Source organism: Macaca thibetana, chromosome 16 (genome assembly GCF_024542745.1).
Source record: "Macaca thibetana thibetana isolate TM-01 chromosome 16, ASM2454274v1, whole genome shotgun sequence".
Taxonomy (NCBI): Eukaryota; Metazoa; Chordata; class Mammalia; order Primates; family Cercopithecidae; genus Macaca; species Macaca thibetana.
In genome coordinates, this window is record NC_065593.1 from 17,797,930 (window position 1) to 17,823,523 (window position 25,594).

General features: G+C 50.8%; 2 protein-coding genes across 12 annotated transcripts in view; one reads left to right on the forward strand and one right to left on the reverse strand.

Moving 5' to 3' along the window:
• The window catches only part of TRPV1 (transient receptor potential cation channel subfamily V member 1), a 28,436-nt gene extending 7,065 nt beyond the window's left edge, over positions 1-21,371 (forward strand). Inside the window, exons 7-15 of the mRNA XM_050765812.1 lie at positions 887-1,045; positions 3,253-3,345; positions 6,508-6,578; positions 9,299-9,464; positions 9,870-9,936; positions 13,865-14,187; positions 15,467-15,594; positions 16,065-16,180; positions 19,836-21,371. Coding sequence (XP_050621769.1) covers positions 887-1,045; positions 3,253-3,345; positions 6,508-6,578; positions 9,299-9,464; positions 9,870-9,936; positions 13,865-14,187; positions 15,467-15,594; positions 16,065-16,180; positions 19,836-20,008 — 1,296 coding nt within the window. The 3' untranslated portion in view covers positions 20,009-21,371. The remainder of the gene's footprint in view (positions 1-886; positions 1,046-3,252; positions 3,346-6,507; positions 6,579-9,298; positions 9,465-9,869; positions 9,937-13,864; positions 14,188-15,466; positions 15,595-16,064; positions 16,181-19,835) is intronic.
• EMC6 (ER membrane protein complex subunit 6) overlaps positions 1-25,594 on the reverse strand; it is a 127,618-nt gene that overhangs the window by 88,070 nt on the left and 13,954 nt on the right. The window lies entirely within an intron of this gene.

Below are 25,594 nucleotides of genomic sequence, written 5' to 3' on the forward strand. Positions count from 1 at the left end.
ATACTTGAACTTATTTTTATTTTATTTTATATTTTGAGACAAAGTCTCGCTCTGTCACCCAGGCTGGAGTGCAGTGGCGTGATCTCAGCTCACTGCAACCTCTGCCTCCTGGGGTTCAAGCAATTCTCCCGCCTCAGCCTCCCAAGTAGCTGGGATTACAGGCACCCGCCACCACACCTGGCTAGTTTTTGTATTTTTGTAGAGACGGGGTTTCACCATGTTGGCCAGGCTGATCTCGAACTCCTGACCTCAGGTGATCCACCTGCCTTGGCCTCCCAAAGTGTTGGGATTACAGGCGTGAGCCACCACTCCCGGCCGATTTGAACTTTATCAAAATCTCTGGATACGAGACGTTTGCCCCGAAGCATACTTGTAAAGATGGCATGGGGCCCTGGGCCCTCCTGCTGCAGGAAGGGCCTCCCAGTTCCCTGCCTGACCCAGGGCTGGAAATGTGAGAAGTCAGGACCCAGAAGCTCTTTCCTGCCTGCCCTCAGCCCCTCATGCCCAGGCTCTGCCTAAGCCAACTACTTCCCATTCCTGCGGGATCTCGGGAGTGAGTTATTAGACACAACGGGCATAGACTGTTGGGCGGTGCTGTGGGCCGTTAAGTGAATACTTAGAGCTTGTCCGGTTTCACCCCATTCACTGCACCTTTGGGAACACCGAGGCCAAGAGGGCGGGTCCCTCCGTGAGCTGCAGCAGTGCTGGGACCAGCCCCAGGCTCTGGCTGCCGGCTGGCTCAGACCTCCCTTGAGTGTCACCTGCTCCCTGGGCGGAGGATTGTGCGGCCATGTGGCTGTGGCTGTGAGGAGCGCCAGGGGCTGGCGTGGGCGTGCGAGGAGGTCCTGCAGCAGGAGGGAACCTCGCTTCTCTCCGCTCCCCCTAGAATCGCCACGACATGCTCTTGGTGGAGCCGCTGAACCGACTCCTGCAGGACAAGTGGGACAGATTTGTCAAGCGCACCTTCTACTTCAACTTCTTGGTCTACTGCTTGTACATGATCATCTTCACCATGGCTGCCTACTACAGACCCGTGGATGGCTTGGTGCGGCCAGAGGCTCAGGCTTCGTGGGCTGGGGTGCGGCTGGTGGGGAAGGGATGTGGACATTCCGGGGAGACCTCCCCCACCCCAGGCCCAAGCTCTGCCCTGGACTCCTTCCTGGCTTGCTGGAGCGATGGATGGAGAACCTGGAGAACGTTGTATCCTTGTGCCCATCTTCCCTGCCTCAGGCTGTACAGGAGACCCACCCCCTTCCTGCTTCTTAGTCCCTCTCCTTTAGCCTTGAGGTTCTGTGGGACTGAGTGTTTGGTGACTCAGGTCCCTGATCAAACTGGGTGTACTTGGTTAGAAAGCATGCAGGGGCCGGGTGCAGTGGCTCACGCCTGTAATCCCAGCACTTTGGGAGGCTGAGGTGGGTGGATCACCTGAGGTCGGGAGTTCGAGACCGGCCTGACCAACATGGTGAAACCCCGTCTCTACTGAAAATACAAAATTAGCCGGACGTGGTGGAGCACGCCTGTAATCCCAGCTACTCAGGAGGCTGAGGCAGGAGAATTGCTTGAACCCGGGAGGCGAAGGTTGTGGTGAGCTGAGATGGTACCATTGCACTCCAGCCTGGTCAACAAGAGTGAAACTGTCTCAAAAAAAAAAAAAAAAAAAAAAAAGAAATCATGCAGGAATTTGGGCTCAGGAGAGGGCTCAGCCCTGGCCTGGGGGTCCCTAGGGATGTGGGCTAGTGTAAGCCCAGAGCCCACCGTCATCCTGCTTGCCTGCCCTGTTTTATTCACTCACTTGCTCGTTACTCATTCCCTGGATTTAGACTTTTGAGCACCTCTGTGCCAGGCCCTGGGCCATCCATCAAATCAGCCTAAGACCAGACTTTTTCCTCTGCCGAGAGCCAAGACTTCATTGAACTTCTGGACTTAGTTCTTCACGTCCGATACCCAGGGCACTGAATCTGCTGCCTTTGTTTCCAGGGCACCTTACAAATTTACTTACTTATTTAATTTTTTTTTTTTTTTTTGAGACAGAGTCTCACTCTATCACCCAGGCTGGAATGCAGTGGCGTAATCTCAGCTCACTGCAACCTCCACCTCCCAGGTTCAAGTGACTCTTCTGCCTCAGCCTCCTGAGTAGCTGGGACCACAGGTGCCCACCAACATGCCCAGCTAATGTTTATATTTTTAGTAGAGATGGGGTTTCACCATATTGGCCAGGCTAGTCTTGAACCCCTGACCTCAAGTGATCTGCCTGCCTTGGCCTCCCAAAATGCTGGGATTACAGGCGTGAGCCACCTTGCCTGGCTGGCTGTACATTTACTTTAAAAACTCAACTTCATCATTGCATGAAACCCTATTCTGTCCACCTATTAAGGCCACATAACGACTTCCTTTTTTTTTCCGAGATGGAGTCTCGCTCTGTTGCCCAGGCTGGAGTACAGTGGCACCATCTCAGCTCACCGCAACCTCTGGCTCCGGGGTTCAAGTGATTCTCCTGTCTCAGTCTCCCAAGTAGCTGGGATTAGAGCCATGCACCACCACGCCTGGCTAATTTTATATTTTTAGTAGAGATGGGATTTCTCCATGTTGGTCAGGCTGGTCTCGAACTCCCGACCTCAGGTGATCCACCTGCCTCAGCCTCCCAAAGTGCTGGGATTATAGGAGTGAGCCACCGCACCCGGCCAGTGACTTCCTTTTAAGAGAAAAATGTGCTACTAAGGCAAGCTAATGAACGAGTGCTTAGGAAATGTGGATGGTGAACCACTCCAGGAAATGGCAACTGAAACACAAGGGTGACACCCATAAGTGTGTGTGGCACAGTCTCTCCCTCCATGGTCAGTAGGAGTCCCTGACACTCGTGGGAGACTGGCCATGGTGTGGGGTGACAGTGGGATGTGTATGGCTTGGGGTCCATGAGACTGCCTCCCTCTGTCCATCACCCTGCTGTCCATCACTCTGCTCCCAGCCAGGAGGAGCTCCAGGCCTGCCAGGACATTGCCTGGGAGGCGGCACAGCATTGTAAGATGCTCTGCGTGGCACCTGCAGGCTGCCACTTTGGGGAATCAGGCCTACAGAGGGGCCTCCTTGCGGGCGCTCCCCTAATAACACACTGTCTTTGTGTGTCCTTCGCCTGATGGAGGCTGTGCCTCCTGGGCAGGGGCTATGTCTTCATCGCAGGGCTTGGTACCTGGTCAATGTTTGTTGCATGAATGAATGAGTAAACAGAGTTACCAACTTCTCTGCGTCTCACAGCCTCCCTTTAAGATGGAAAAAACCGAAGACTATTTCCGAGTTACTGGAGAGTTCCTGTCTGTGTTAGGAGGAGTCTACTTCTTTTTCCGAGGGGTAAGCAGTCCTTCCCACGTTGTGAGTTTCCGTTATCACCAAAACAGAAAGCCAAGCGAATCCCTCACCACTCACTCACTTTCCTATTCATCAGCCATATAATGGCCCTGCTTGGGGAGCTGAGAGACGCAGAGGGGAGGATGAGAGCCTTTCAGTCAGTCTCTGCGGGGGCAAGAGGGCGCTCAGGGCGTCTCCACGGGCCCAAGGCAGGCAAGCCTGAAAATAGATACTCCAGCCACTCCACGGGATGGAATATTTAATTACAGGGGTAGATGGAGGCCTCTTAAGTGATAGGATCATGACTGGTAGTTGTCTAATTAATGAAACCAGTCTCTTAAAGCTCTGAGCAATGAAGGAAATCTCCATGCATACTGGAATCTTTGTTTGTTTGTTTGTTTGTTTGTTTGCTTGTTTTTTTGAGATGGAGTTTCACTTTGTTGTCCAGGCTGGAGGCCAGTGGTGCGATGTTGGCTCACTGCAACCCCTGCCTCTTGAGTTCAAGCAATTCTCCTGCCTCAGCCTCCCAAGTAGCTGGGAGTACAGGCACCTGCCACCATGCCTGGCTAACTTTTTTTGTATTTTTAGTAGAGATGGGGTTTCACCATGTTGGCCAGGCTGGTCTCGAACTCCTGACCTCAGGTGATCTGCCTGTCTCAGCTTCCCAAAGTGCTGGGATTACAGGCGTGAGCCATTGCACCAGCAAGGAATTGTCTTATTTTTAACTGGAAACTCAAATATGTGCAATCCTTGGCCACTTTTTTTTTTAATGCAGGAGTAATCTTTTCTTTGAATGTGGGACTCACTGTTTCAGATTTTATGTCACCTTTCTTGCAAAAACCATATTTCTATCATCTAAGATTTTGAGTTTCAGCTTCTTTAAAGAAGAGTGAGAACTTAGATGCATACAAAAAAGTCTGAATGTAGAATTTCAGATGATCATTGGGTTTTTTTTTTTCTTTGACCCCAGAAACCCTTGTAGTATTTTAATTTTAAGTTTTATAAGATGGGGTCTTGCTGTGTCACCCAGGCTGGAGTGCAGTGGTGTGATCATGGCTCACTGCAACCTCTGTCTCCTGGGCTAAAGCGATCCTCCCGCCTCAGCCTCTGGGGTAGCTGGAACTACAGGAAGCCGTCACCGTGCCCAGGCTCCACTGTGATTTTTTTTTTTTTTTTTGGGATGGAGTCTCGCTCTGTTGCCCAGGCTGGAGTGCAGTGGCGCGATCTCAGCTCACTGCAAGCTCCGCCTCCCAGGTTCACGCCATTCTCCTGCCTTAGCCTCCCGAGTAGCTGGGACTACAGGCGCCCGCCACCACGCCCGGCTAATTTTTTGTATTTTTAGTAGAGACGGGGTTTCACCGTGTTAGCCAGGATGGTCTCGAGCTCCTGAACTCGTGATCTGCCTGCCTCGGCCTCCCAAAGTGTTGGGATTGCAGGCCTGAGCCACTGCGCCCGGCCCCATTATGATTTTTTTTTTTTTCTAAGATGGAGTCTCGATCGGTTGCCCAGCCTGGAGTGCAGTGGCACGATCTTGGCTCACTGCAACCTCTGCTTCCTGGGTTCAAGTGATTCTCCATCCTCAGCCTCCCGAGTAGCTGGGACTACAGGTGTGTGCCACGGCGCCCAGCTAATTTTTGTATTTTTAGTAGAGACTGGGTTTCATCATGTTAGCCAGGATGGTCTCGATCTCCTGACCTCATGATCCGCCCGCCTCGGCCTCCCAAAGTGCTGGGATTACAGGCTTGGGCCACTGCGCCCGGCCTTCGATTGTGAGTTTTATCCCCCAGTCTTTTTTGGTGTAAGCTCTACCCAATTTTTTTTAAAGTCACTCACCGTTATGGAATTGTTCTGTCATTGAACTTTGTCTTCACAGAGACAACTGTCTTTCTTTTCACACTCATGGTTTACATTACAGTAAAATACAACGCCACAGTAGCAAGTGTGGCTGGAGTGGCAAAAGCAGGATTGGCCTGTGGGAGGGAGCAGAAGTGTGGGGGTGTCTTGGACAGGACTCACGGCTGACCGTGGCAGCTTGTTACAAGAATTTTTATTTTAACGCTTACTTAAAATTAAGAGAAAAGTATGCTCGGCATGTGAAAAGTTAAGAAAAAAGTGGCTCATGCTTGTAATCCCAGCTACTTGGGAGGCTGAGGCCAGGAGTTTGAGACCAGCCTGGGCAACATAGTGAGACTCTGATCTCTTAAAAAAAAAAAATTAGGAAAAAGCACCAATTAGAAAGAAGAAAACAATTTGTCCAATTCAATACGGCAACTGATAACATTTTGATGATTTTCCTTCCTGTCTGTATTTCTGGGTATTACACAGTGGGTAAATCCACTGTGTAATTTTTTTTTTTTTGAGACAGAGTCTCACTGTCAGCCAGGCTGGAGTACAGTGGCACCAGCTTGGCTCACTGCAACCTCTGCCTCCTGGGTTCAAGCAATTTTCCTGCCTCAGCCCTGTGAGTAGCTGGGATTACAGGCATGCGCCACCGCACCCAGCTAATTGTTTTGTATTTTTAGTAGAGACAGGGTTTCACCATGTTGGCCAGGCTGGTCTCGAACTCCTGACCTCAGGTGATCCACTTGCCTTGGCCTCCCAAAGTGCTGGGATGACAGGCATGAGCCACCGCACCCGGCTTCCACCGTGTATTTTTTTTTTTTTTTTTTTTTTTTTGAGACGGAGTCTCGCTCTGTGGCCCAGGCTGGAGTGCAGTGGCCGGATCTCAGCTCACTGCAAGCTCCGCCTCCCAGGTTCACGCCATTCTCCTGCCTCAGCCTCCTGAGTAGCTGGGATTACAGGCGCCCGCCACCTCGCCCGGCTAGTTTTTTGTATTTTTTAGTAGAGACGGGGTTTCACCGTGTTAGCCAGGATGGTCTCGATCTCCTGACCTTGTGATCTGCCTGTCTTGGCCTCCCAAAGTGCTGGGATTACAGGCTTGAGCCACCGCACCTGGCTTCCACCGTGTATTTTTAACAATTTCTACTGACTGGGCCACCTAGTGTTACCCCATTGGCCTGACCCATGCCGTTCTGCTCTTTTCACAATCTCTGCTTTCACACATTCGGCCACCCCGTCGTGGTGCCATTTAGGAAGCATCTGAACGCTCACCATTTAGCCACATCGAGCATTGCCTGGGATCTTACTCTCTCTGTTTACCTGCAGATTCAATATTTCCTGCAGAGGCGGCCGTCGATGAAGACGCTGTTTGTGGACAGCTACAGTGAGATGCTTTTGTAAGTGACACTTTGACTCATTCCCAGTCCAGGCCCCAGGTGACAGCAATCAGTTCTCACTTGAGCTCTCACTCACGCCGGGCCTGGGACCACATAGTGGGACCTCAGTGAACATGCTGAGGGAGTGATGGAAGGCGCTCAATACATACTCGGGGCATGAATGAATGAATACTGAGGGCCTGCTCTGTGCCAGGGGCCAGGGATGGAGGAACTGTGCCGTGGCTTACAGTCCAAGTGACATGTGCCCTGGTTCACCTTCCCACTCATTGTCCATCCATCGGCCGTTCACGGGGTTGGCCCTGGAATACTGGATGAAACAGACATGGTGCCCGCCTTTAGGGAGTTTCCTGTCTTTAATGGGGGGTTCTGCAACCTTGGTACTGTTGCTATTTTGGACTGGATAGTGCTTAGTTGTGGTAGGGGGTGGGGCTGCCCCGTGCACTGTAGAATATTTAGCAGCATCACTGGTCTCTACTCACAGATGCCTGGAGCTCTTCCCCATCCCCCAGTCTTGACAATCAAGAACATCTCCAGATAACGGCCAAAGGCCCCTCACTTGTTTCGGGGGTGGTGCCAGAATCACTCCTGGTTGAGAACCACTGCTTTAGGAGGAGGCAGATGAGTGAAAGCACAGTTATAGAACAGTGTGGATGGCCGGGCGCGGTGGCTCATGCCTGTCATCCCAGCACTTCGGGAGGCCGAGGCGGGCAGATCACTTGAGGTCAGGAGTTCAAGACCAGCCAGGCCAACACGGTGAAACCCCGTGTCTACTAAAAATACAAAAATTAGCTGGGCGTGGTGGCACACACCTGTAATCCCAGCTACTCAGGAGGCTAAGGTGGGAGAATTGCTTGAACCCGGGAGACGAAGTTGCAGTGAGCCAAGATCGTGCCATTGCACTCCGGCCTAGGTAACAGAGCGAGATAGCATCTCTAAATAAATTAATGGAACAGTGCGGATGTGGCAGGGAACCTCCTTCCTTCAGAAAGTAAGCCAGAGCCTCAAGCCCCAGTATGTGCCGAGGACTCCGGAATGGGATCTCGGCTCACAGCCCCTGTCCTGATCTCTTCCTTCCCGGAAGAGCAAGGAATGATTCTGAATCTCTTGCAGCTTGTCCGTAGGACTCACAAAGCCCACCCTTTCACCCAATCTTTTTTTTCTTTTTTTTTTGGGGGGGCCAAGTAAAACTAGAATCAGCTTTATTTTACATGATCGTGAAAGGTACACTTTTTTATTTTAATTTTTTTAAAGAATTTAGATTTGGGGGTACATGTGCAGGTTTATTAGGTAGGTATAGTGTATGATGCTGAGGTCTGGGGGTTTAATGATCTGGTCACCCAAGTAGTGAACATGGTACCTGATAGGTAGTTCTTCAACCCTGGTCCCCCTCCCGGCTGCCGCCCTTTTGGAATCCTCAGTGTTTATTGTTCCCGTCTTTGTGCTTGTGGGCACCCAGTGTTTCGCTCCACATGTAAGTGAGGACATGTGGGGTTTGGTTTTCTGTTTCTGTGTTAATTTGCTTAGGATAGTGGCCTCCAGCTGCATCCATGTTGCTGCAAAGGACATGATCTCATTCTTTTTTATGGCTGCATAGTATTCCACGGTATATACGTACCACATTTTGATTATCCAGTCTACCATGGATGGGCACCTGGATTGATTCCATGCTTTGCTATTGTGTGAATAGTGTTTTGATAAACACAGGAGTGCAGGCACCTTTTTGGTAGAATGGGTTATTTTCCTCTGTTTCCCCCCTAATCTTGAGATACCTATACTTTAGCTCCAAAAGCCAAACTCAAGAGGCAAGGTCTGTAGATTTAGCACACACTGATTTACCTGCCTAATAGAAACAGTGTTTTACATAGCATTGCGATTCTCCTGTCTCAGTGTTCCCAGTAGCTGGGATTAGAGGTGTGCACCTTGCCCAGCTAATTTTTGTATTTTTAGTAGAGACGGGGTTTCACTGTGTTAGCTGGGCTGGTCTCAAACTCCTGACCTCAAGTGATCTGCCCATCTCAAACTCTCAAAGTGCTGGGGTTACAGGTGTGAGCCACCACGCCTGGCCACTATATATCCTTTTATGTCCTTCCTTCCTTCCTTCCTTCCTTCCTTCCTTCCTTCCTTCCTTCCTTCCTTCCTTCCTTCCTTCCTTCGTTCCCTCCCTCCTTCCCTCCCTCCTTTCTCTCTTTCTTTTTCTCTTCTTTCTTTCTTGACAGAGTCTCACTCTGTCCTCCAGGCTGGAGTGCAGTGGCGCGATCTTGGCTCAGCCTCCTGAGTAGCTGGGATTACAGGCACACGCCACCATGCCTGGCTAATTTTTTTTGTTTGTTTTTGTATTTTTAGTAGAGGTGGGGTTTCTCTATGTTGGTCAGGCTGGCCTCGAACTCTTGACCTCATGCTCCGCTTGCCTCAGCCTCCCAAAGTGCTGGGATTACAGGCATGAGCCACTGCGCCTGGCCTTTATGTACTATATTTATATCTGTGCTTGATACATAAAAAGAGTGAGACTTCGCACACCTCCTCACCAAGCCTATTTCTGCTCCTTGGGGATGATGCTGCTTCCATGGAGAACGCCTGGGCTGAAGGAAGCAGGACAGCCCAACCCTAGTTCCTATCATGGCCTGCAGTCTGGTCCTCTGAGCAGCCTGCGGCCTTTTGTTCTGGGGGCACCAGGCCTCCCGGGTTCCTGTAGACACAGCTTTCTGCCCCTCCGCCCTCAGCTTTCTGCAGTCACTGTTCATGCTGGCCACCGTGGTGCTGTACTTCAGCCACCTCAAGGAGTACGTGGCCTCTATGGTGTTCTCCCTGGCCTTGGGCTGGACCAACATGCTCTACTACACCCGTGGCTTCCAGCAGATGGGCATCTACGCTGTCATGATAGAGAAGGTGGGTGCCCGGGGCCCCAGTGGGTCTCCTCAGAGCCCACTCACCTCGGGGGCGGGTAAGATGCTGTCCCAGGAACTCCGCCCATCCTCTCTGTCTTGCCTGGGAAGGGGCTGGTTTAGCCCCCAGCCCATTTTCCAAGAATCAAGCAATCTAGCCCTGACCCAGGTATATGCAGGGGGATCCCCTGAAACCTGACCCCTCTGCACACCAGGCCTCCATCTCTCGACCAGAACAAAGGCTATGGGGGAGGGTGGGTGACTCCCTCATGAGCCCCCAGCTGAGAACCAGCCAAGCAAACCCTCCGGCGTGTTCTCAAGATGCGCCCCCAGGCGGGTGCGGCCTGGTCCTTCCCTCAGCTCCTCCCGGACCTGGCCTCGGCTCTAATGAGCCTGCTGTCTCCTACAGATGATCCTGAGAGACCTGTGTCGCTTCATGTTCGTCTATGTCGTCTTCTTGTTCGGGTTTTCCACAGGTAATGAGCTTGGTCAGGGATGGGGAAGGGCAGGGGTCCTGTTTGCCTGAACCTCCTGAAGACTCTGCCGGGAGCTGAATGAGAAGCTGGTAGGCAGGTGCATGTCTGCAGGTGCCAGAGAGGGTGGACCGAGGACACACTGAAATGAGCCCCAGAACCTGGCCACATGATATATAAAATGCTGTAAGAATTTTCCAGGCTGGAAGTGCTGTGGCTGTCGCATAGCATTTTGGCTCATTTGGTTTTTCAACTTTTTTTTTTTTTTTTTTTGAGACGGAATCTCACTGTGTCACCAAGGCTGGAGTGCAGTGGTGCAAACTTGGCTCACCGCAACCTCTGCCTCCCAGGTTCAAGCAATTCTCCTACCTCAGCCTCCCGAGTAGCTGGGACTACAGGTGCACAATGCCACGCCTGGCTAATTTTTTGTATTTTAGTAGAGACGGGGTTTCCACCATGTTGCTGAGGCTGGTTGCGAACTCCTGACCTTGTGATCCACCCGCCTCAGCCTCCCAAAGTGCTGGGATTACAGGTGTGAGCCACCATGCCCGGCCCTTCAACTTTTAATTTTGACATTATTTCAGACTTCAGACAAGTTGCAAGAATAGAACCAATAACTTCTCTACACTCTTGACCGAGATTCCCCCCAAATTACCACATTTTATGTTACCACTTTCTCTACCCCATATACATGCTCACGCACAAACATGAACACATATGCCACGTGTGAAAAAAACTGAGAGTAAGTTGCAGATGTGATCAGCCCTTTACCATGAAATACTTCAGTGTGTATTTCTAAAAGAAAGTTATTTTACATAAACACAGTTCAGTGATCACAATCAAGAAGGTAATATCGACCCACACTATTAGCTAACCCATAGTCCTTATTTGAATTTCACCACTTGTCCTAATAATGTCTTTATCAGAAAATGAGAATCCGAGATCATGCATTACCTTCCATTGTCATGCTTCTTTGGTCTCCTTTAATAATTAATTTATTATTATTATTATTTAAGACAGAGTCTTTGTTGCCGAGGCTGGAGTGCAGTGGCACTGTGTTGGCTCACTGCAACCTCCGTCTCCTGGGTTCAAACAATTCTCCTGCCTCAGCCTCTCAAGTAGCAGGGATTACAGGCGCCCACCACCATGCCTGGCTAGTTTTTATATTTTTAATAGCAATGGAGTTTTACCATATTGGCCAGGCTGGTCTCGAACTCCTGACCTCAGGTGATCCACCCACCTCGGCCTCTCAAAGTGCTGGGATTACAGGCATGAGCCACCGTGCCTGGCCATTAATTATTTTTTGATACAGAGTCTCATGCTGTTGCCCAGACTGGAGTACAGTGGCACCATCTTGGCTCACTACAACCTCCACTTCCAGGGTTCAAGTGATTCTTGTGCCTCAGCCTCCCGAGTAGCTGGGATTACAGGTGCCCGCCACCACACCTGGCTATTTTTTTTTTTTTTTTTTTTTTGTATTTTTAGTAGAGATGGGATTTCGCCATGTTGGTCTTGAGCTCCTGACCTCAAGTGATCTGCCCGCCTCGGCTCTCCAAAGTGCTAGAATGACAGGCGTGAGCCACCGTGCCTGGCCTTAGTCTCCTTTAATCTGGGGCAGTTCCTGTGTCATCCCTTGTCATTTGCAACCTTAGAATTTGTAATGAGTAGAGACCAGTGGTTTTGACAATGTTTCTGAATTTGGGTGTGTCTGATGTTTCCTCATGATTATAGCCAGGCATGCAATTTTGTCCAGAATATCAAGAAGCGACTTATGTCTTCTGCTGTGTGTTTTATTGGAAGTCACATGATGTCTGTCTCACTTCTGGTGACGTTAGCATCGATGAGTTGGTTTTGGTTGATCTGCCAGACTTTTCCACTGTAAAACTACTATATTTACCTTTGTAATGGATACTTTTCAAGGAGATGCTTTGAAACTATGTGACTAGCCTGTTTCTCATCAGACTTTCACCCAGGAGTGTTAGCATCCCTTGATGAGTCTTACCTGAATCACTTCATCCTATCATGGTGGCCAAATGATGATTTTCTTTTTCTTTTCTTTTTTTTTTTTTTGAGAAGGAGTCTCTGTCTGTCACCCAGGCTGGCGTGCAGTGGTGCCATCTTGGCTCACTACAACCTTCGCCTCCCACGTTCAAGCAATTTTCCTTCCTCAGCCTCCTGGGTAGCTGGGATTACAGCTGCCCATCACCATGCCTGGCTAATTTTTATATTTTTAGTACAGACGGGGTTTCACCATGTTGCTTGGGCTGGTCTTGAACTCCTGACCTCAGGTGATCTGCCTGCCTTGGCCTCCCGAAGTGCTGGGATGACAGGTGTGAGCCACCGTGCCCGGACATGGTGATCTTCTAACTCCATCATTGCTTGTGCATTTCTGACCTGGCATTCTATTGTGGAGAAGAGCTTTCCATTCCCCACTCCTGTGTATTTATTTGTATCAGCATGGCCCCATGCAGTCTTTTGTTTTCACGGATTCTCACTTTGTTAAATGGGTTATGATCCTGACTATCCTTTTTTTTTTTTTTTTTTTTTTTTTTTTCTTTTTTTTTGAGACGGAGTCTCGCTCTGTCGCCCAGGCTGGAGTGCAGTGGCCAGATCTCAGCTCACTGCAAGCTCCGCCTCCCGGGTTCATGCCATTCTCTTGACTTAGCCTCCCGAGTAGCTGGGACTACAGGTGCCCGCCACCTCGCCCAGCTAGTTTTTTGTATTTTTTAAGTAGAGACGGGGTTTCACCGTGTTAGCCAGGATGGTCTCGATCTCCTGACCTCGTGATCCACCCGTCTCAGCCTCCCAAAGTGCTGGGATTACAGGCTTGAGCCACCGCGCCCGGCCTCCTCTTTTATTTTATACTGAAATTGTCTGAGATTAGTCACAGGGAGCCCCTTCCAGCTGGCTCCTGTGCTCTTTTGACATGTCTACATCTTTTTTTTTTTTTTTTTGAGATGGAGTCTCGCTCTGTCACCCAGGCTGGAGTGCAGCGGTGCCATCTGCAACCTCCGCCTCCTGGGTTCAAGCGATTCTCCTGCCTCAGCCTCCTGAGTAGCTGGGATCACAGGCGCCCGCCACCACCCCTTGCTGATTTTTGTATTTTTAGTAGAGATGAGGTTTCACCATGTTGGCCAGGCTGATCTCAAACTCCTGACCTCAGGTGATCAACCCACCTCGGCCTCCCAAAGTGCTGGGATTACAGGCATGAGCTGCCGTGCCCGGCCTCCATGTCATTTTTTGAGCACTGGACTCTGCTTTGATGCTCACCCGAGTCCCACAGTTGCCTAGTTCACATGGTACGCCCTCCCTGTCCCCACCCTGCGGTTTGTGTTGGAATCTCTGGCTGGGAGGGATGGGCTGCTGTGGCTAGGACAGACCTAATAGTGTGGGCTCTGGCACCTGGATCTGAAGGCCTTGCATTTCAGTAGGTACAGGAAGGGACTAGGCCGGGGGGTTAGTGGATACTGATAGGCAGCAACCACAGTGCACAACTGCTGCAGAGGCCCTCAGACTCTGGGCCACACTTCCCAAAGAAGCAGGCAGAATGTGGGGAGAGGTCATTCTGCTCTGAGCTGCTCCATGCTCATGGTTGCAAAATGGACCTCTGAGGGATGCAGGCCGACAGGGTGTGAGGGACAAAGCAGGTATGGAACCAGAGCTGACATGTACGGTTAAGCAGGTTGTGCACTGAACAAAGGTGGTTATATTCACATTGTACTAGAGATTTACATATTTATTTATTTTTCTAGAAGGTGATGATAAAGTTCTTAAAAATATACTTTGAAAATTTTTTGTTAGTTTTAAAGAAGGGGTGCTTTAAAAATAACTTCTCACAAAGTTATCGGAGACTGAGCAGGAGGGTGTATGTCAGGGGACTTGGGGTGTTGGCTTCTATCCAGTGGCACCCCGCCCTCCCCGTGCCCCGTAGCGGTGGTGACGCTGATTGAAGACGGGAAGAACAACTCCCTGCCGTCTGAGTCCACCTCGCACAGGTGGCGGGGGCCTGGCTGCAGGCCCCCCGATAGCTCCTACAACAGCCTGTACTCCACCTGCCTGGAGCTGTTCAAGTTCACCATCGGCATGGGGGACCTGGAGTTCACCGAGAACTACGACTTCAAGGCTGTGTTCATCATCCTGCTGCTGGCCTATGTGATTCTCACCTACATCCTCCTGCTCAACATGCTCATTGCCCTCATGGGCGAGACTGTCAACAAGATCGCACAGGAGAGCAAGAACATCTGGAAGCTGCAGGTGGGTGGGTGGAGTGGCGGGGGGTGGTGAGCGGCCAGGAGGGTGTGGGCTGCTCTGTTCCCTGCTTTACCCCGCTGGGCACATGAGCCCTGCAGGATTTGAGGAGGGGGCAGAAAGTCCGGCCAGGCCCAGGGATCCAGCCTCAGCACCTCCCTCAGTGGGCTTCCAGCAAGTTCCCCCGGCCAGCACTTGCTCAGGGTCAGCTGAGTTTAGCTGGTGTTTATAGACACCGTGCTTGGCTGTGGTCTGGGTGGTCCTGGAGGGAAGGAGGGGGAGGGCTCAGCCCCACAGGGTGTCCACCTCAGAGGAGCCTGGCGTAAGGTGGGCACCAGAGGCCAGACTCAGGGGAGCAGCTACCATGAGGCAGGGCCCTGACAGCTACATTTCTGAGCCCTGTGGGCCACACCTGCATCCCCAACTACTAATAATAAGTTTCTTTCTTATGAAGAAGCACTTTCTCTATGATAGGGACTATAGGACTGTACTAACTGTCTGTCTTACCTGATCTCATTTAATCCTCACAACAGTCCTGTGAAGTGGGTTCTATTACTGTTCCTTTTTTTTTTTTTCTGAAATGGGGTTTCGCTCTTGTTGCCTAGGCTGGAGTGCACTGGCACGATCTTGGCTCACTGCAACCTCTGCCTCCCGGGTTCAAGCGATTCTCCTGCCTCAGCCTCCCTAGTAATTGGGATTGCAGGCGCCCGCCATCACACCCAGCTAATTTTTGTATTTTTAGTCGAGAAGGGGTTTCACTGTGTTGGCCAGGCTGGTTTCGAACTCCTGACCTCAGGTGATCCACCTGCCTTGGCCTCCCAGAGTGCTGAGATTACAGGCGTGAGCCACCGCGCCTGGCTATACTGTTCAATTTTTGAATGAAGACGCTGAGGCACAGTGAAGTTAGGTGTCTGTACTCAAGGCCACATGGCTAGTAAGTGGCAGAGCCAGGACCTGGCCCAGGCAGTCTCACCCTGAGGCCCTGCTCTCAGCCCCTACCCAGTGTTGCCCCTTGTGAGCTCCTCCGTACCACTCCTGGGGCTGCCCTGCCCAGGCCCGGCAGGCACCAGTGGCACCTGCACAGGTCTGGGCTGGCCGGGCTGTGCCCCTTGCGTGGAGCGCCCGCCAGGCTTCAGAAACCAAGCTAGCATAGAGGGCGCTGGACAGCAGCCCGGAGGCATCTGGGCCTGGGAGAGCCCCTGGGGAGGTGGATACTGGCAGCCAGGGAGGCCCTGGGATGCACCCTCTGCCCCTCAGCTCCTCTGCCCTTGGTGTCTTCCTGCAGAGAGCCATCACCATCCTGGACACGGAGAAGAGCTTCCTCAAGTGCATGAGGAAGGCCTTCCGCTCAGGCAAGCTGCTGCAGGTGGGATACACACCTGACGGCAAGGACGACTACAGGTGGTGCTTCAGGTAACGCCCAGGCTCCACCTGAATCAGAGCTTGGGAGCCTCGGGGCTCCCCTGTGGACACAGAGCCTACCTCAGGGCCTCCTGGGGCTGGTCATGAGCACAGGGGGCTCTCCCCACACCAGCTGTGGGCATTGGGGCTGTCCTGAGCTCCGTTGTGGGCATGCATGGGGGACCCATCTTCGATCTCGGCTGGTGGCGCCCAGACACTAAATTCTGGAAAATTCGAGGTGTCCAGAAGGGGTCTTCTAGTGAGCAGGGTCAGAGCCTGGCATCCAATGTGTAAAGTCCCTGGGCCTCACAGTGTGGTCAGAGATCACATCTTTGGGGATGGTGTCCAAAAATCAAGTCTTCTCCGCCCTCCCGACCCGCCTGTGGGGATGGGTGGGTTTCTCGGGCTTGGCCTGTGGGCAGAGCCCTCGGCCTGGGAAGCTGGGCAGAGCTCTCAGGCTCCCTTGGCCCCTTACCCTGCAGGGTGGACGAGGTGAACTGGACCACCTGGAACACCAACGTGGGCATCATCAACGAAGACCCGGGCAACTGTGAGGGCGTCAAGCGCACCCTGAGCTTCTCCCTGCGGTCAAGCAGAGGTGAGGCGTGAGGGACCGGTGCTTGGCGCCTCCTTGGCTGGTGGCCTGACATTGGGCAGGGGGAGCTTTGCAGTTTCTCCACGCCTTGCCGGGCTCCTCTTCGCCCCAGGACCCGGGCACTGTAGCAGCTCCTGACGTCAGCCATGTGCGCATAGTCACGGGCTGACTTGAGTGCCTCATGCATGCTGTCACCACTGACGACTCACTGGGCCTGTGCAAGCGGCTGTGCCAGCATCTCCAGCCCAGGCACCTGTCCTCAGCGCCCCAGGGGATGCAGCCCAGCCCCACCCCGCCTCCTTGTGTGGGCTGCCCTGCCTCCTCGGCCCTGCTCCTCACTCTGCACGTGTGCATGGGACGTCATAGCTCTGTGAGGCTGTGCGGACACAAACAGGCAGACGGAAACACTTGTCACTCATGGACACAGCTGGGCAGGTGGAGAAGAGGGGAGGGTGAGAAGAGGAAAGGGATGCCTTGAGCAGAAAAAGTCCAAGGAGGTCGGGCACAGTGGCTCACGCCTGTCATCCCAGCACTTTGGGAGGCCAAGGCAGGCAGATTGCCTGAGGTCAGGAGTTCGAGACTAGCCTGGCTAACATGGTGAAACCCCATCTCTACCAAAAAAATACAAAAATTAGCCAGTCATGGTCGTGGGCACCTGTAATCCCAGCTACTCAGGAGGCTGAAGCAGGAGAATTGGTTGAACCTGGGAGGTGGAGGTTGTGGTGAGCTGAGATCACACCACTGCACTCCAGCCTGGGCGACAGAGTGAGACTCTGTCTCAAAAAAAGAAAAAATAGAAAAACCCCAAGGAAAATTACCAGAAAGGAAGCTGTTTAACAGTTACTGGTAAACATTTAATAGAAAACATTAAATAAATGTCTAATTGAGGACACTTAAAAATGAAGCAGGCACAGTTTATAGTGGACAAATTTTGAGTTATAATTACAACCCTGAACACTTCGTTTTTGAATTACTTTGTATTTAATTCTAAAAAAACTGTGGTAAAATATTTATCTCCTAAAACTTGCCATTTAAATCATTTTTAAGTGTACAATTTAGTGTCATTAAGTACATTTACATTATTGTACAACTATCACCACTATCTATTTCCAGAATTTTTTTTTTTTTTTTTTTTGAGACGGAGTGTCACTCTGTCACCCAGGCTGAAGTGCAGTGGCACAATCTTGGCTCACTGCAAGCTCCACTCCCGGATTCAAGCGATTCTCCTGTCTCAGCCTCCCGAGTAGCTGGGATTACAGGTGCGTGCCACCACACCTGGCTAATTTTTGTATTTTTATAGCAGAAACAAGGTTTCATCATGTTGGCCAGGCTAGTCTCCCAACCTCAGGTGATCCACCTGCCTTGGCCTCCCAAAGTGCTGGGATGACAGGCGTGAGCCACCATGCCCGGCCTTGTTCCAGAACATTTTAATCATCCCAAACGGAAACTCTGTGCCTGTGTAATAACTCTATGTCCCTTCCTCCCTGACCCCTTGTCCCCTGGCCCCTAACCTCTTGGCCCCTATTCTGTTTTCTATCTTTATGAAAATGAGACAGAGACGTTCGAGGTTGAGTGGTACTGGGGGTCTCAGAGGCCCAGAGACCGTCTTAACACCCTTTAAATCCTCTGAGCCACTCTCTAATCACCCTCATGAACTAGCACAGCTCAGCTCTTAGCAAGGACTGGTGGGGGACTCCCCTGCCCCAAAGACTTCTGGGCTTCCACCCCCATAAATCTTTCCTCCTCTTCTCCAGGGCTCGTATCCACAGATTCCCGCTGCTTCAGGTGCCCAGCTCTTGATTTCTTCCTCTTTCACTCAAAGGCAATTCCATGCTCTGCTTAGACTGCAGCTCACTGCGTTGTAGTTGGGGCAATGGTTCCCAGGCAGAAAGTTAGGGAGATCATAGGGCTCCCCTTGTGATTTTTCACTTCTCTTAGGAATTGCAGTTATTTATTTATTTATTTATTTATGAGATGGAGTCTTGCTCTGTTGCCCAGGCTGGTGTGCAGTGGCACGATCTTGGCTCACTGCAACCTCCTCCTCCTGGGTTCCAGTGATCCTCCCACCTCAGCCTCCCGAGTAGCTGGGATTGCAGTTGCCCGCCACCACACCAGGCTAATTTTTATATTTTTAGTAGAGACAGAGTTTCACCATGTTGGTCAGGCTGGTCTCGAACTCCTGACCTTAGGTGATCCGCCCACCTTGGTCTCCCAAAGCGTTGGGATGACAGGCGTGAGCCACCGTGCCTGGCCTTTTTTTAATTTTTAGTTTTTAAAAATCTTTAGCCGCTAAGTGGGTGTTACTTGAAGAACTGCCGTTTTTCACTCTGCCTGATGTCCTGTCCCTGAAAAACACGTGCTGCGTGTATGTTGCCTGGTTTTGTGATCGTTGGCAGCAGGACGGCTAGCCCAGTACCAGATACTCTATTATAGCTGGAAGTGAAAATCTATTTTATCAAAGGCTCATTTTTAGAAAACTGCTCGAGGGCGCCATCGGTTTTTCCACAGGCCTCCTGCGATCATGTGATTTTCCTATGAGTTTAGTTAGAAGCAATCCCTGCATCCCATAATAATGCTTATTGATGATCTCTTTGTCAATTGTTAACTGGTCTGTCTTTGCCAGAGAGCTATTCAAAGATAGCTTTGCATGTGATTTGAGTAGTTTTTCAATGTCACTCTTGTTGATTTAGTGACATCCCACATCTTTGACGAGATTTGTTGTTTCACTTGGCAGTTGATTCGTATTACGTTTGCACGGCATTGTTGGCGGTTTACAACACTGCACGTTCACTGTGATATTTAGAAAGGCTTTGACCCAGAGGCAGGGATATACACATCCATGTTAATTGGGGCAGGGATGGGGGATGGTTGGAGGTTGCCTGATTGCACCTTTATAATTTTTTTCTTTTTTTTTTTTGAGACGGAGTCTCGTTCTGTCGCCCAGGCTGGAGTGCAGTGGGCCTGGACCCCAAATCCTGCCTCTTTGGCTGGTGCTCGTCACCCAGAGCTGCCCTGGTGTTGAGGCACTCACGGGACAGGCCTCGGCATTGCTCTGTGGAGACCTCCTCTCCCTCCCACTTGGGCAGGGAGGAGATGGAGGCCGAGAGGGGCAGGCGATAGGCTCTCCTGAGGCTGCAAGCAAGTCGGGGTGGGATGGAGGAAGAGAATTTGAGGAACAACCAGAGTGCATGAGGCTCTTTGAGCAGTTGAGGGAGGAGGAGATTGCACCGATCCAGGTGCCTCAGGAAGCACTTGCATGCCTGGGCCTCCTTTTTTTTTTTTTTTTTTGGACAGAGTCTCCCTCTGTTGCCTAAGCTGGAGTGCAGTGGTGCAATCTCAGCTCACTGCAACCTTGGCCTCCCGGGTTCAAGCAATCCTCCTGCCTCAGCCTCCCACGTACTGGGATTACAGGCATGCGCCACCATGCCCGGCTATTTTTTGTATTTTTATTAGAGATAGGATTTCACCATGTTGGTCAGGATGGTCTCAAACTCCTGACCTCAGGTGATCCACCCGTCTCGGTCTCCCAAAGTGCTGGGATTATAGGCGTGAGCCACTGCGCCTAGCCTGGGCCTCCTTTTATCTGGAGACTTGGGAGGCCAAGAAGGCAATGTTTGTTTTGCTGCATCCAAGATAGTAATAGTGTTTTACCCTTCAGTTTCAGCCAGACACTGGAAGAACTTTGCCCTGGTCCCCCTTTTAAGAGAGGCAAGTGCTCGAGATAGGCCCTCTGCTCAGCCCGAGGAAGTGCACCTGCGACAGTTTTCAGGGTCCCTGAGACCAGAAGACGCTGAGGTCTTCAAGAGTCCTCCCGCTTCCGGAGAGAAGTGAGGACCTCACACAGACAGCTCTGTTAACGCTGGGCCTTAGGAGACCCCGCCGCCACGGGGGGCTGCCGAGGGAACACCAGGGCTCTGTCAGCAGCCTGGCCTGGTCTGTGCCTGCCCAGCATGTTCCCAGATCTGCACCAGACAAGCTGTGGGAAGCGTTGGAAGCATGGGGAGTGATGTGCATCCAACTGTCCCTGTCCCAAGTGAATCTCCTAACAGGCTTTCGAGGTTTTACTCACTTTCCTAAACAGTGTGGACGGTCAGTCTCTACTGGGACATGTTATGCCCTTGTTTTCTTTGATTTTATTTTATTGTTTGAGACAGAGTTTCACTCTTCTTGCCCAGGTTGGAGCGCAGAGGCACAATCTTGGCTCACTGCAACCTCCGCCTCCTGGATTCCAGTGATTCTTCTGCCTCAGCCTCCCGAGTAGCTGGGATTACAGGCACGCACCACCACACCTGGCTAATTTTTTGTATTTTTTTAAGTAGAGACGGGGTTTTGCCATGTTGGCCAGGCTGGTCTCGAACTCCTGACCTCAGGTGATCTGCCCGGCTCGGCCTCCCAAAGTGCTGGGATTACAGGTGTGAGCCACCATGCCCAGCCATTTTTTGTTTTTGTTTTTGTTTTTTTTTTGAGACAGAGTCTCACTCTTGTTGCCCAGGCTGGAGTGCAGTGATGTGATCTTGGCTCACTGCAACCTGTCTGCCGGGTTCAAGCGATTCTCCTGCCTCAGCCTCCCGAGTAGCTGGAATTACAGGTGAGCGCCACCACGCCCAGTTAATTTTTGTATTTTTAGTAGTGACGGGGTTTTACCATGTTGTCCAGGCTGGTCTCGAACTCCTGACCTCAGGTGATCTGCCAGCCTTGGCCTCCCAAAGTGCTAGGATTGCAGGCGTGAGCCGCTGCGCCCGGCCTTCTTTTATTTTACATACTAGAAGCAAAAGTAAACGAAGCCCAGGAAAACACCTTTGGGAGCAAAAACCTTCCTTTGATGGAAAACGCAGCAGCCCTTCCTCTCTGTGTTGTGCTCGCTCTCCACGCTCACCTGCCCGGGTGGTGTGGGGGTGTTGGTCTGTACTCCCCGGAGAAGGCGGGGGAGGCCGTCCCACTCCCAGTTCTGGCAGATTCAAGCTGTTGCAGGAGTTGCCTTCTTCATCTTTCCTTACGATCAATCACAGTCTCCAGAATATCAGCTCGATTGCTGTTCAGGTTAAAAGTACAGAACCACATCCCAAAGGTACTTGGTAAGAGTGTTGGAAAGATCTTCCATTTGTAGGGACCCCAATCCTGCCTCCCCGCAATGGCGCATGCTTCCACTCCATCCATAGTGGCATCCTCAAATAAATACATATGTATACATATATATCGTGTCAAGTGTACAGTTTGTGCCAGGTAATGGGCTGGCATAGCTAACTGGCTCTGTGTAGGCTGCTTATGGAAGCATGTGTGCACACATGGGGATGTGTGTGGGTGTGTGCATGCATGCATGTTTGTATCTGTGTGTGTGTGTATGTGTGTGTGTATGTGTGTGTGTGTGTCTGTGTATGTGTGTATATGTGTGTGTGTATGTGTGTGTGTGTATGGTGTGTGTGTTGTGTGTATGTGTGTGTGTATGGTATGTGTGTATGGTGTATGTGTGTGTGTATGTGTGTGTATGTGTATGTGTGTATGGTGTGTGTGTGTGTATGTGTGTATAGTATGTGTGTATGTGTGTGTATGGTGTATGTGTGTGTGTGTCTGTGTGTGTGTGTATGTGTGTGTATGGTGTATGTGTATGTGTGTATGTGTGTGTATGTGTGTATGTGTGGTGTGTGTATGTGTGTATGTGTATGTGTGTGTGTATGTGTGTGTGTATGTGTGTGTGTGTGTGTGCATTCCTATGGTTGCATTCCTGCTATCACGCAGAAATGAATAGTTGCGACAGAGACCAAGTAGTTTGCAAAGCCTAAAATATAAAAAACTTACCTAAAATATAAAAAACGTACTATCTGCCCCTTTACAGAAGAGTTTGCTGACTCTTCGTTTACACCATAGAGCTTAAGAAACAGATGCTCTGGAAGAGAGATCTGTTCCAGCCATGGGCAGGTTGTGTTAATATCTGCGGAGTGTAGAATGAGTGGTTGAGTTGTGGAATTACTGGATGTTGGTTCATGAAAGGATGACCTTTGGCTGAGGCTGGGGCTTGGGCTCTACCAGGAGAGGTGTTTTGGGAGGAAATGCTGGGATCCCTCCTCCCTGTGCTCTAGCATCATGTCTGCCTCCACATAGGAGGCCCCACGGAAGAGCCCAGGGCTAGTGCCCCCAGTGCCTGCGTGTGACCATGGCAAGTGAACCCGGAGCCTGGAGGATGAAGGCCGCCAGCTGGGATGTGGGGAGTGTTTATGAAGGTGCTCCATGTGCATCTCCCTTTAAGTCTCCTAACAGCTCGTGAAGAAGTTATTATTAGTTCCGTTTTATAGATGAGACAATCAAGGTTCCAACAGTGAGTAAGGTTGCACAGCCAGTAAACACATTGCCTGGATTTGACCCCAGGCAGTCTGACTCCCAAGCCTGGGTCTTAACTGCTGTGTCAGGCTGCCTGGCAGAGAATGTGCTGGGGCATGCCAGCCTATCCTGGGCCAGAGGGAGGTGAAAGGGCTTCTCGCTTCCTGCTGTGGGCCTGGGACTCCGTGCTTTACCTGTAGGCCTTTCTTAGAAAATGTGTGGGTGTCAGACAGCTGCAAACTTCTGTAAATTGGATCAGCTTTTTGTTTTGTTTTGTTTTTGAGACAGAGTCTTGCTCTGTCGCCCAGGCTGGAGTGCAGTGGTGTGATCTCGACTTGCTGCAACCTCTGCCTCCTGGGTTCAAGGGATTCCCTTGCCTCAGCTTCCTTAGTAGCTGGGATGACAGGCGCCTGCCACCACGCCTGGCTAATTTTTGTAGTATTAGTAGAAATGGGGTTTCACCGTGTTGGCGGGGCTGGTCTTGAACTCCTGACCTCAAGTGATCCACCCGCCTGGGCTTCCCAAAGTACTGGGAATACAGGCGTGAGCTGGACTTTGGATGATAATGATGTATCAGTGTCGATTCACTGATTTTAACAATGTACCACTCTGGTGCAGGATGTCAGTAGCTAGGGAGGTTGTGGGCACAGCAGGTGTATGAGAACTCCCTGTATCTTTTTGGTGTCAATTTTGCTGTGAACCTAAAGTTGCTCTAAAAATAAAACTGGCCAGCCAGGCGCCGTGGCTCATGCCCGTAATCCCAGCACTTTGGGAGGCTGAGGCGGGCGGATCACCTGAGGTCAGGAGTTTGAGACCAGCCTGGCTAACACGGTGAAACCCCGTCTCTACTAAAAATACAAAAATTAGCCAGGCATGGTGACGCACGTCTGTTACCCCAGCTACTTGGGAGGCTGAGGCAGGAGAATCGCTTGAACCCAAGAGGCGGAGGTTGTGGTGAGCGGAGGTCTTGTCAGTTCACTCCAGTCTGGGCAACAGAGTGACTCCGTCTCAAAAAAAAAAAAAAAAAAAAAAAAAGAAACCAAAATACAAAACACAAAGTCCACTGGGGTCACTCTTGGGGTTTTGACAAATGCATGACCTGCGTTTACCATTATAGTATCAGACAGAGGAATTTTATTGCCCTAAAAATCCTCCATGCTCCACCTATTCTTCGATCTCTCTCCAGCTCCTGGCAACCACTGACCATATTTTTTTTTTTGAGACGGAGTTCTGCTGCTCTGTCGCTCAGGCTGGAGTGCAGTGGTGCAATCACAGCTTACTGCAGTCTTGACCTCCTGGGCTCAAGGATCCTCCCACCTCAGCCTCCTGAGTAGCTGGGACTACAGGTGAGAGCCACCATGCCTGGCTCATTTTTGTATTTTTTGTAGAGATGGGCTTTCATCATGTTGCCCAGGCCAGGTCTTGAACTCCTGGCCTCAAGCAATCCGCCTGCCTTGGCCTCCTCAAATGCTGGGATTACAGATGTGAGCCACCGTGCCTGGCCAACCACTGATCTTTTACTGCCTCCGTGCTTCTGCCTTTTCCAGCATGTCATGTAGTTGGCATCATCGTAGCCTTTTCAGATTGATTTATTTTACTTAGTATTTTCCATTAGAGTTTCCTCCATGTCTTTTCATGGCATGAGAGCTCATTTCTTTCATTGGAGGATAACATTCCATTCTGTTGGATGTACCAGTCTTTTTTTTTTTTTTGAGACAGAGTCTTGCTCTGTCTCCCAGGCTGGAGTGCAGTGGCACCATCTGGTATCACTGCAAGCTCCACCTCCTGGGTTCACGCCATTCCCCTGCCTCAGCCTCCTGAGTAGCTGGGACTACAGGCACCTGCCACCACGCCCAGTTAATTTTTTTTTTTTTTGTATTTTTAGTAGAGATGGGGTTTCACTGTGTTAGCCAAGATGGTCTCAATCTCCCGACCTCATGATCTGCCCTCCTCAGCCTCCCAAAGTGCTGGGATTACAGGTGTGAGCCACCGCACCTGGCCGGATGTACCACTCTTTATCCATTCACCTACTGAAGGACATTTTGGTTGCTTCCAAGTTTTGGCAGTTATGAGTAAAGTTGCTATAAATATCCATGGGCAATTTTTGTGTGGGTGTAAGTTTGCAGCTTCTTTAAGTAAACACCAAAGAGTGTGGTTGCTGGATTGAATGCTAACAGTATGTTTAGTTTTGTAAGAAACCACCAAAGTGTCTTTCAAAGTGGCTGCATCGTTTTTTTTTTTTTTTTTTTTTTTTGAGACAGAGTTTTGCTCTGTCACCCAGGCTGGAGTGCAGTGGCCGGATCTCAGCTCACTGCAAGCTCCGCCTCCCGGGTTTACGCCATTCTCCTGCCTCAGCCTCCCGAGTAGCTGGGACTACAGACGCCCGCCACCTCGCCCGGCTAGTTTTTTTGTATTTTTTAAGTAGAGACGGGGTTTCACCGTGTTAGCCAGGATGGTCTCGATCTCCTGACCTCGTGATCCGCCCGCCTCAGCCTCCCAAAGTGCTGGGATTACAGGCTTGAGCCACCATGCCCAGCCGGCTGCATCGTTTTACATTCCCACCAGTGATGACCAAGAGTTCCTGTGGCTCCACGTCCTCATCAGCATTTGGTGCTGTTCACATTTTGGATTTGGGCCATTCTAAAAAGTATGTAGTGGTCATTTTATCTTTTTTCTTTTTTTCTGTCTCTCTCTCTCTGTTTAATTTAAACTTACTAGCATTGACCAATGCGTTGTATGCATTTACACTATAGCATGTTATATTTTTGTTTTGATCTATTTCCTTTTCCCTTTTCCATTCTTTTTCTTTTTCTTTTCTTTTCTTTTCTTTCTTGAGATGGAGTCTCGCTCTGTTGCCTAGGCTGTGTGGTGGCACAGTCTTGGCTCATTGCAACCTCTGCCTCCTGGGTTCAAGCAATTCTCCTGCCTCAGCCTCCCGAACAGCTGGGACTACAAGTGTGCAGCACCACAGCCGGCTAATTTTGTATTTTTAATAGAGATGGGGTTTCACCATGTTGGCCAGGCTGGTCTTGAACTCCTAGCCTCAGGTGATCTGCCCACCTCAGCCTCCCAAAGTCCTGGGATTACAGGCGTGAGCCACTG